This window comes from Sus scrofa, chromosome 5 (assembly GCF_054392235.1).
Source record: "Sus scrofa isolate SSC_HxYL_T2T_F1_AM1 chromosome 5, Sscrofa_HxYL_maternal_Yorkshire_Landrace_v2.0, whole genome shotgun sequence".
Taxonomy (NCBI): Eukaryota; Metazoa; Chordata; class Mammalia; order Artiodactyla; family Suidae; genus Sus; species Sus scrofa.
This window is the reverse complement of record NC_139387.1, coordinates 8903673-8914511: the sequence shown is the minus strand read 5'-3', so window position 1 is coordinate 8914511 and position 10839 is coordinate 8903673. Positions and strand designations below refer to the sequence as shown.

General features: G+C 53.7%; 1 protein-coding gene and 4 non-coding genes across 5 annotated transcripts; all 5 read right to left on the bottom strand.

Moving 5' to 3' along the window:
- Positions 1-1649: 1649 nt before the first annotated feature.
- On the bottom strand, positions 1650-8721 carry RPL3 (ribosomal protein L3). The gene is made up of 10 exons (NM_001244063.1): positions 8665-8721; positions 7519-7711; positions 5999-6167; positions 5364-5499; positions 3922-4108; positions 3390-3550; positions 2888-2989; positions 2403-2498; positions 1963-2082; positions 1650-1751 (listed from the first exon to the last, which is right to left on the bottom strand). The coding sequence occupies exons 1-10, from the start codon at positions 8665-8667 to the stop codon at positions 1707-1709; spliced, it is 1212 nt and encodes a 403-aa protein (NP_001230992.1). The 5' UTR covers positions 8668-8721; the 3' UTR covers positions 1650-1706.
- Positions 2630-2709, bottom strand: LOC146403125 (small nucleolar RNA U83B). The gene has a single exon (XR_014804681.1). It is a non-coding gene; the product is annotated as a small nucleolar RNA U83B (small nucleolar RNA).
- Positions 3778-3871, bottom strand: LOC146403124 (small nucleolar RNA U83B). The gene has a single exon (XR_014804680.1). It is a non-coding gene; the product is annotated as a small nucleolar RNA U83B (small nucleolar RNA).
- Positions 5500-5554, bottom strand: LOC146403123 (small nucleolar RNA U82P). The gene has a single exon (XR_014804679.1). It is a non-coding gene; the product is annotated as a small nucleolar RNA U82P (small nucleolar RNA).
- Positions 8143-8206, bottom strand: LOC146403122 (small nucleolar RNA SNORD43). The gene has a single exon (XR_014804671.1). It is a non-coding gene; the product is annotated as a small nucleolar RNA SNORD43 (small nucleolar RNA).
- Positions 8722-10839: the final 2118 nt, after the last annotated feature.

Below are 10839 nucleotides of genomic sequence, written 5' to 3'. Positions count from 1 at the left end.
TACTCTCGCCCCCTGGTGGCCCCAGTCTGAAGTGCAGCTCCAGCCTGTCTGGGTCTGGATCCAGAGCTGATACGTGCTGCAGGGACAGAACTCATCAGTCTGGAAGTGGGCTTTAAAGCCCATTGTTTTGCTCACTCCAGAAAACTGGGCAGACACTGGGCATGTGCCCCAGGCTTCACAGTCTTGCTCAGCCACCCTAAACCTTGGCTGGCCTGTGGCTTTTCTAGTATAGACATTTTTGTAGGGCCCCACCCAAGTCACGTGGGTGCCCAGCTCATCAGCAATCAGAGGTTCTACAGCCAGACCCAGAAACCACACACCATAAACATGGGCCTTCTGTCCAGACCCAGCTCTCACTACCCTTCAGAGAAACTGCAGGCTCTGAACACGCTAGTACCCAGGTGATTAGTGGGCAGCAAGCTGGCTGTTAGAACGCTGGGCTGCAGCTATGGCCTCTGGCCTCCACCCTGGGTGGGGCTGAGGCAAACAAGCCACACAGGAAGGTTTTCTGTGGGGAGCAGCTGCGGTGGCAGGGGAGATCAGAGTTGACAATTAGCAGGAGCGGGGTTTGGGGTGGTGCCAAAGGGCAGGCCAGACATCAGAGGCCTAGGTGTTGAGCTCGAGCAGCCAAGCTGCTCACCAGCCCAGACGCCAGGTTCTCCACACAGCACAGGGACACTTGCATGGGCAGAGTAGTCACCCAAGCAGACCTAGCTTTAGAAATGGAGGTCGTGGGGTTCCATGGCAGCAGAGCAGAAACTCCAACTAGTAACAATGAGGTTGCGGGTTCAATCCCCGGCCTCACTGTGGTGTAGGTCAGACTTGGCTCAGATCTGTTGTGGCACAAGGCCTAGCCTGGGAACCTCTATGCCATCAGGTTGGGCCCTAAAGAGCCAAAAAAAAAAAAAAAAAAAGGCAGGGGGTTGTGATCTCCGGCCAGGTGAGCCTGGTCAATCAAGGCTGTCAACTCCAGCCTGTGTTCTCACCTCTTTAATAAGGTAAATTTAAACCGCCAAAGCCTTTGTCAAAATTGACATTACAGTGTTTTCTCCCAGTAGCACCCATGTTCCATCCCAGGTTCTGCTCAGTGGGTTAAGTGTCCAGCAGTGCCCTGAGCTGTGGCATAGGTTGCAGACAAGGATTGGACCCAGCATTGCTGTAGCTGTGAAGTGGGCCAGCAGCTGCATTTGACCCCTAGCCTGGGGACTTCTATATGCTGCAGGTATGGCCCTAAAACAAAACAAAACAAAAAATCCCTTCTGCAGGACTCTTCTCCCAGGGCCATGATTTGGCCCATGACTAAGAACCTCAACAAGCCCCAACTGGAACTCCTCCTGGTGGATTAGTAACTAAATGACATCTCTGTACACAGGGTCCGCCCGGCCACACCCAAAGCACGGGTCCTCACTGCCTCCTTCCCACTCTCCTGTGGGTGCTGCCACCCAGGCTGTGCAAACAATTTGCACAGCAAAAGCCAACATTCCCACAAAGCTCACCCCCCAGGCTGCCCTAGCCTCTGGCCTCCCCGTACACCCCGTCTGTTCCAGGATGGGGCCCAGCATGCGGAGAGGTGCAGGCAAGAGGCTGCAGGCCCAGAGCCGAGGGCCCCCAGAAGCAGCCAGGCCAGGTAAGATAAAGTCAGAGGCAGATGAGCATCACTGGAAAATAACTTTATTGAGACTCTACCAGCCTTACAATCTCTGTCATTAGGCCCCTTCTTCCTTTGCAATTCGGTCCTTCTTAAGTGGTCCCTGCAGAAAGAAAGGTAGCGTACAGGGTCAGGGGAGAAGACAGTAACACACCCACCCGGAGAGAGGGATTCCGGCCTTCTCCCCCGCACCCCAGCACAAGGCGGCCTTCTGTCAGAACCCCAGGAGCCAGCCCAGCCAGCGGGGCAGGCTGACAGGTGACAACAGCTGAAAGCCACCCCGACACCGGCCAGAGAGCAAGGCAGGTGCTCACCATGAAGGCCTTCTTCTCCTCCACAGTCTGGAAGCGGCCATGGCCAAACTTGGAGGTGGTGTCAATAAACTTGAGATCGATCTTCTCCAGGGCCCGTCGTTTGGTCTGTACCAGCAAGGACTGCGGGCGAGAGGGCAAGATTAGCTCCAAGCCATTCTCTGCACCATCTCAGTTCACAGGCCCCTCATCTTAGAGGGCAGAGGTCAACCCAATCTGAACCCCCCACCCGCAGCCAGCCATTACTAAGGGGCTTCCTTCTGCCGCCCAGCAGATGAGAATACACATCAAAACAGAAGCCAACAGCTGGGCCAAGCCAGACAGGGAACTTCCTCCTCCCAGGACTTCAAAGCACAGCAGCCCTTCCCTTTTCCCAGCACAGCTCAGGGGCAGGATCTCTAAAACCCTCCCTCCTCCAGAGGGCTGGCCACTGCCAGCCTCACCTTGCGAAGGGTGAGCACTCGCTTCTTGGTCCCCACGACGCAGCCTTTGAGCATGACAAAGTCATTGGTCACCTCACCATAGTGGACAAAGCCTCCCTGAAAAAGAGCAAGGGTCTCTGGTCAGCACAGACCAAGCCTGGGGCTGGTGGCAGGTCTGATGACACAGAATGCGCACCCAGGCCTGCACCGTGGCCCAGGTGCTGTGGGGTCCCAGCCCCCTGCCCCAAGCTGTTCTCAGAAGGAACACTCTCAGTCCGACTCAGGCGCCGTGCCCAGCGTTCATTCCTGGGCCTCTTCACCCAACAGCTGGGCCTGCCCCCACTGCTCACTCACCAGACAGCCCTGGTTTACGAGGAGCAGGCAGCTGATGCCGGGCAGGGAACCAGTCCCCACCCCAGAGGCAGCTCTGGACTGACTCACACACGAGGGGGACGTCCCCGGCCGGCCCACACACCACAGGCTTCGCAAGGAGCTCCCCCGCTCACCAGAGGATTGATGCTCTTGTCGGAGAGATCGTAATCCGTGGAGGCGTTGTTCTTGATCAGCTTGCCGTCCTTGATGAGGTAGCCCTGGCCGATCTTGTAGATCTTACAGAGAGAATGAGCATATATGCTTGAAACAAGACACCAGGCAGGGAGCCAGCCCAGGGCCCCAGGTGCCCCTAAACAGCAGGACCAGCCAGCCACAGCCAAGAGGATTGAACCCAACTTGGGAGCAGGCTAGGTGGCAAAGGACTCTGGGAGCACCAACAAGGCTTGTATCTTCAGCCACACACGGCAGCTGGACAAGCGTCACCTTCGTACAGCCCAGCAGCTTTACAGACCACAAACCCGAGCCGGTACTAAGGTACTAAACCACCAGACGGGCACACGCGATGCTCCACCACCAATGGGGACAGGGACTGGAACCCCGCCCTCAATCCTGGGACCACCTCTCCCCTCCCTCCTAGGGCTGTAGTCTCCAGAGGACCCCCCTGCAAGGCCTCACCTTCTTGTTGATCTCTGTGCGGTGATGGTAGCCTTTCTGCCCAGCCCGGGCCACGGAGAAGGCCACACGCGCAGGATGCCACGCGCCAATACAGGCAACCTTGCGGAGCCCCCGGTGGGTCTTCCGGGGCAGCTTCTTGGTATGCCAACGGCTGGTGACCCCTGGAACAGACACACGCTCTTACTGGGGTGCCCCTGGCCCTTTCCTGCATTGCAGGCCCAATTTCAGCCAGTGATACTCTGCCCGTAAAACATGCAACACCCAAACAAGGATGGCTTGATCTGCTTCTTTTCCTCAAAAACCTGTTGTTGTACTTCCACCCAAGCCCCACAAATCTTAAATCTGCAAGCAAGGCAGGACTTAGGAGAGCCCCCAGCCCCTGCCCCGAGCTGTTCTCAGAAGGAAGGCAGCGAGGAATACTTCCGCAGTCTGACTCGGGCGCTGTGCCCAGCGCGCATTCCAGGGCCTCATCACCGAACAGCCGGGCCTGAGACCCCCTCCGCCCCCGCAGGCGGGCCACCACGAAGCTCACCTTTGTAGCCCTTGCCCTTGGTCACGCCAATGACATCAATCATCTCATCCTGCCCAAACACCTGGTTCACAGGGACCTGCTGCTCTAGCCTCTCCCGGGCCCAGTCCAGTTTTTCAGCCACTGTGCCTCCGTTCACCTGGATCTCCATGAGGTGGGCCTTCTTCTGGCGGAGAGGAAGCAGGCGCATCTAGAAGGAAATGGAGGCTCCCATGTGAGAGCAACTCAAGGCTGGGCGCAATAGGCAACAGTTGGCAAGAGACAAGACCTTCTTGTGCTTGTGCTGTGACTCCCTGCAATGGGTACAATTCACCCTCCAATTCCGTGTCCCAACGTCAGAAGAAGCTGACCCTTGACACACAGAGCCCGTATTACCAGAAGTCAACATCACCAGACCCCAGGAGCAACTAGCCCCACGATCCTGGATCACTGTCCTCAGGGCCAGCTCCTCTGGGGCACTTGCACCTGTCCTGGCTTACACCCTGGCCACCCACCTTGCTCTCTTGACTATCAATAAGCCACTTTGGTGACAGGTTAGTATGGCACAGAATAAAGAACAGGCTACAAGGAAGATGAATTTTTTTTTGTCTTTTCTAGGGCTGCACCAACAGCACATGGAGGTTCCCAGGCTAGGGGTCTAATTGGAGCTACAGGTGCCAGCCTACACCACAGCCACGCCAAACCCAAGCCGTGTCTGCAACCTACACCACAGCTCATGGCAACGCCGGATCCTTAACCCAGAGCGAGGCCAGGGATCGAACTGGCAACCTCACAGTTCAAAGTCAGTTAACCACTGAGCCACAATGAGAACTCCAGGAAAATGAATCTTACAAAGCTTTTTAAAGTTATACCCAGTGCCATTCCACTGACCTATATCCTCAACGGACGCACTACCAATCTGGTAATGCCGTCACCACTAACCACACACAACTACTGATCACCTAGGAACAATCCCGATTAACTACCCAGGTGGCACCCACTCTAACCCAGCCACTGAGGGAGGGTTCGTTCAGCTCACAGGTCAGGTCTGCAGTGCAAAGAGCCAGCATCAACACTACCCGGTCAGCAGTGTGACAATTTTACGACTCACCAGTTCCTTCCACCAGTTTCCCTTAAAATGGGGTATGGGGTTCCTGAGAAACCATTTCTGAGAGAAACAGTGCCCTCTGCTGGCAACAAAAATCCCAACCCTTAATGCCTCGGCCAGCCACCACTGTCCATCTGGTCCCAGGTACCAAGGCCTTCGCTGGACTGGGCGGCTCTTAAGCCCCTCTTCAACAGGAAGCTGAAGGACCTTATGTCTTACCAGCCCTAAAATCCTGAAGCTTGGCATGAAACCAACGCACTGAGGATCGACTCCAGATAGTTAACTGTGCCCCACCCCTAAAGCAGCAAGGGATCTGAAACTATCACCTCCACGGACAAGACCCTGGGCCAGAGCTCACCTGGGTGTGGGCAATGACCCGGATGACCTGGCAGTACTTCTTCATGCTACTGAAGTCCCTCTCCAACTGCTTCTTGCCATCTTCATCCTGCCACTTCTTGCAGTATTTGGTGAAGGCCTTCTTCTTAGATTTATGCCTTCAGGAGCAGAGCAGAGTTGGGGAGGGGGCCAGGTGCCGGCCTTCATCGCCCCTCCAAGGGGTGAGCGGAAGGCACCCCAGCACCATGTGGGGATGGGGCTCATTGCCGGCTTCTAAGGAGCCTTTTCCACCGGCAAGCGGAGCCTGGATGGAGCTCATCGGGCAGAGCCGAGCGGAGCTGAGCAGAGGTCCACAAGATTAATGCATGTCACAGACAACCAGATACACAAATCCTCGCTCCAGGTTAGCCCTTAACCAGACCCCACACCCTGGGAGGACTGGGGGCGTTACTGCTCTCAGCTTCCCAGTGGACTACTTCCCCACAAGGAAGGCCAGTGTCTCACGGTGCTGCTCCCAGCTCAGGACAGTCTCTCCCCAGTAACTCTTCTGAATGAGGCAGCTAATCCGACACCAGAGCAGCTCCTCCCAGCCCAGCCCTCTGGGGCCCTGCTCCTTCTCCCCAGCCCAACCTGGGTGAGCAGCCTCTGCTCACTTACCAGTTCTTATAGAAGCGCCTCTTGCACTCATCGCTGATGTGCTCCGCGAAGATGGTCTTAAAGGTCCGGAGGCCCCGAGGGGTTTCCACATAGCCCACGATGCCCACAATCACCATGGGTGGCGTCTCCACAATAGTCACAGCCTCCACAACTTCCTTCTTGTTCACCTCTGCAAAGCAAGCAGGTCGTCAGGCTCACTCAAGTCCCCAGCAGTAGGGGTTAGAGTTTTGCAGAAAATTGTCAAGAGCCCATCCTGGCCAGCAAGACAGGTTGCTTCAGATAACAGGGAGTGTGTCTAAGCCCGCAGCAGCAGTCTCAACTCCCAGGACTATCCTACTGACCTCTTAGACTGCACAAATTTTCAGCTCATCAAAAATAACTGGACTGTTTCCTGGCGGCTCAGTGGGTTAAGGATCCAGCGTTGATCCATGGCCCAGGAATTTCTACATGCTTCAGGCATCAGCACTATTCAGTTAGGTGCCTGAAAATGTGGACTCACCAATTCCTTCAACCAATGGCACTATAATGTGTAATGATTTCCTTTAAACTGCTCATTAATAACATAGTGCCCTCTGCTGGCAACAGAAACTCCATCCTTGGAGTTCCCATTGTGGCTTAGCTGATTAAGTATCCATGAGGATTTGGGTTTGATCCCCGGCCTTGCTCAGTAGATTAAGGATCTGGTGTTGCCGCGAGCTTTGATGTAGGTCGATGTGTTTCGGACCCAGCGTTGCTGTGGCCCTGGCGTAGGCCACAGCTGCAATTCAACCCCTAGCCTGGGAACTTCCACACACCGTAGCCGCAACCCTAAAAACCAAAAAACACACACACCCAAAACACAAAAACAAAACCCCCCACCAAAAAAAACCCTACACCCTCATCAGCCATTCAGTTCTGGTCCATCATAACCATCCCAAGCAAATGCCTTACTACCTAGGTAATACCAAGAATACTAAGCATACTGGCGGCCTGAGCTTAAATCTGACAGTTCTGACTGCCTCACATCTACTGCCATTCAATAGTCACTGCTGTTTTCTGTGAATTTTTCGGCCCGGCCTGGGGCCACGTGGGAGTTAGCCATCCAGGGATCAAACCCTCACCAAAGCAGCTACCCCCCACCTGCTGCAGTTAACACCACATCCTTAACTATACAGAAACTCCTAGTGACTTTTGGCTTCGAGTTTCACAACCCAGAACACAAGTAGTGCTCACGTAAGGCTCACAGTCCAGTGCTGCCACTAAAAAACCGTGTGGTTTTTATTTGACCCTTGGCAGTGACAATATCCTAAAACAGCGTATGTATTTCTCTGCACTGTAGCTCTTACTCATCACCCTTCCCTTATGTCCCTCTGCCCAAAGCAAGCAGGGCCAGCCATCCGTACCCCGCAGCTTTGACCGGTCCTAAGGTATGTCATTTCCATCCCATTATCCAGTTTCCCCTCTCTCCAAAGCCTGCCCCGTTCCGACAGCTTGGCCCCACCTAGTCCAATCCCAACTAGGAGGACGTAGTGTGTACTTACTGGACCCAGGCCTATCGACCTCCCTCACAATGTGGGTCATGCCAGCCTTGTAGCCAAGGAAGGCGGTGAGGTGCACGGGCTTGGAAGAGTCATCCTTGGGGAAACTCTTCACCTTCCCGCGGTGCCGGCTGCTACGCTTCCGAGGCAGGAAGCCCAGGGACCCGTGCCTGGGAGCGGAGAACTTCCTGTGAGACTAGGAAAAAAAACCACCAAGTCAGCACCTTAAGTAGCTCACTTCTTCCCAGCTGCCTGGATTCTAAGAGGATTCTCAGCAAGGCTGAATCCAGACCAGCAAACCCAGAACTACATGCTGCATCAAGGTTTGTTTTGGGGACGGGATGGCGCGGATCACACACCCAAAGATCATGATTCAGCCAAACCGGAGCCTATCACTAACCTCAAACCCTCACCTTGTAACTTGCCGTGCCACCCACATTTTCCTCTAAAGAGAACCAAAGTACACCGGTACTGGCACTAAACTTCATAACTTAACCAGGAGCCGTATGTGCATGTCAGGCTCTGATTACAATAGGGTCTTCTGGTCAAATGGCTGGGTCGTGGTTCCTCCTGCTCCCAAGAGGGAGCTAAGCCGGTTAAGCAGGGACCACTAGAACTCGGCAGAGCCAAATCAGAACATGACAATCAGCACACAGTTTCTGTCCGCCCGTCAATAAGTTCATCATCTGTGGTTTCTGAGAAGTCTAGAGGCCCAAAGAGTGGCACCAACCGTCCCAGTCATTTCAGAGGCCCAGGAACCATTCCCCCAAAGTTCCCTCCCGCCTGCTTGCACCTCCCACTTTAACAGTGCCAAATCCTCCCGGAGTCCTGCCAGACAAAGTGTTCGTGATTCCAATCTTGCACGCTTAAGCTGAGACCCAGAAATAGTCCATGGCTTGAGGATTATCGGCCCAGAACCCCCAGGCCAGCTCCTGTGGCAAGGCCTCTCGCCAGCCGCTCGGCAGGCAGCAAATCAACCTCAGGCCTAGCATGTTTTCAGAAAATAGACCTGACTGCGGATTCCGCAGAGTGCCCTGGCCTCCTAAAACTGGCCCCCGGCGCCAGGCGAGCCGAGATGGCGGCGATGTGCCGCAGATTCAGCCATGCCACCCTGGCGGACAAGGAAGAATCCGCCATAACAACACATACCATCCCGCGGTCGGAAGCTGCCGATAGAGGTCGGGCTGGTCTAGGCGTGCGATATATAAATCCCAGACTGGCTCCGCCCCTTCCGGCGTGCGAGCGCGCGCCCGCGGCCGACGTCAGGTCACGGGGCTGGTACTGGGCGCCGTTTCTACGTAAGCTCGTAAGTTACGTAAGCTACGTAAGCCTTGTGTTCGTCTCGACCTTGACGTCAGCTTCTTAGGGCAGCTAGAATCTCTACGGCGAGCGGCTGGCTTCCAACTTAGGGAAAGCCTTGGGGTCGCCCGCTGAGAATTGGAATGGAACAACCCCAAGCAGTCCTGCTGCAGTCAGACTTCATGAAACGCCCTATTACGGTGAAGAACAACAGCTACGGCGCTGCTTTTCCTATAAAACGCAGTCACCTCTGGATGTTCCCTTGGGGTGCAGTGGGTTAAGGATTTGCCGTCGCCGTAGCTGTGGCACAGGACCCAGTTGCGGCGTTGGTTCGATCCCTTGCTAGGGAGCTTCCACGTGCCGCGAGTGCGGCCAAAATAGGTAAATTAAAACGCAGCAACTTCTGGAATTCAGTAACCCTGTTGGGGCTTCAGTTCCAAAGCGTTTTCAAAAAACTCCAAAAAGACAAGAAAGAAATGGAAGAGAGGGAGGAAGAAAGGAAGGGAAGGAAAACTTCAGGAAAAAAGCTTTCACCCATGGTGTCCCATATCCATCCCACACAGTGGATCGGCGTTGTTGCTATTTTGAGCCGCTTCCTGACACTAACTTGCCTTTTATTTTTTCATTTTTTTAACTCCGCTTGTAATAACGTCATTTTAATTCAGAAATTTAAATTCACACATTCATAGCAACTATTTTAAAATAACTTGCCTTTTATAATACGTCCTGATTTCTAGCCCCCGTCCCTCAAACCTTATCTCCGCCCTTCCATCAAGTATTGGGTGCGGGAGCCCCCGCTCGGTTCTGAAGGTCTGAGGCGGCGAAACCACCTCACGACCTGGGGTCCTGGGTCCAGCTGCCTGGCTTCACGAGCCTGACCCTGCCAGCCTCCCCGACCCTCTGTGTGAAGGGGGTCCTCGGTGACCTTTGCCTAGGCTCAGGGTCACCTAGGAGGCTCCTAGCTGCTCTCCCCTCTTCCAAGCTTGCCCCGCCACATCTTTCTAAGAATCAAATCTCATCTTGTTAGTTCCCGTGCCCTACCCCACCCCCACCCGTCCCTGTTTCCCTGGGATTAAACCTTAACTCCTGAGCCTGCCACCCAAGAATCTGACCTAACTAGCTACTCAAGCTTCTTGGCTGCCGGGCGCGAACACACACACACTTTTCTTGTATCACCTTCCACCTCCATCGCACCCCTTTGTGTTCTTTTACTCTGGGCCTGGCCATGGCTCACATTGTTGTGAAAAACAACAACAACAAAAACTTCCCATTGTGGCTCAGTGGGAATGAACCCAACTAACATCCATGAGGATGCAGGTTCAATCCCTGGCTTTGCTTGGTGGGTTAAAGAACCCAAATTGCTGAGGAGCTGTGCTGTGAGCTGTGGTGAAGTTCTCAGAGGCCGCTTAGCCGGCATTGTTGTGGCTGTGGCACAGGCTGGCAGCTGTAGCCCCTTATTGGAAATCTGTGGGACCAGATGTGTTTCCAAGTTCAGCATTTTTCATGTTTTAGATAATATCTTGCAATATGGTGCACAGACTGTACATTATGTAATCCTCCCTAAACCCGTTAATGAAACACGCTCATTAATTCTGTGAAGAAACATGAATATTCACATGGAGTGGGATTAAATATAAATAGCTTCACAGTTCAAGGCTAATTTAGCTGCCAAACAAGTTCAGGTTGGTTTGGTTCTTGCCACCAAATGACAAGGGGTGTGTGTGTGTGTGTGTGTGTGAGAGAGAGAGATGCCATTTACAGCAACATGGATGAACCTAGAGATTAGCATTCTAAGTGAGGTAAGTCAGAAAGAGGAAGACAAATACGTGCGAGGAATCTAAAACATGATACAAATGACCTTATTTACAAAACAGAAACAGCCTCACAGACATAGAAAACAAATTATGGTTACTAAGCAAAGGAGGTAGGGGAGGCATATATTAGGGGGGATCAGCAGATACAAACTACTACATATGAAATAGATAAATAAGGTCCTACTGAAAAAAAAAAATGAGGTCCTACTGT

Coding starts and splice junctions, on each gene's coding strand:
- RPL3 (NM_001244063.1), bottom strand. Junction 6,168..7,518: donor GGTCGATAGGCCTGGGTCCA/GTAAGTACACAC, acceptor CTTGCTTTGCAG/AGGTGAACAAGAAGGAAGTT. Junction 2,499..2,887: donor ACAAGAGCATCAATCCTCTG/GTGAGCGGGGGA, acceptor GCTCTTTTTCAG/GGAGGCTTTGTCCACTATGG.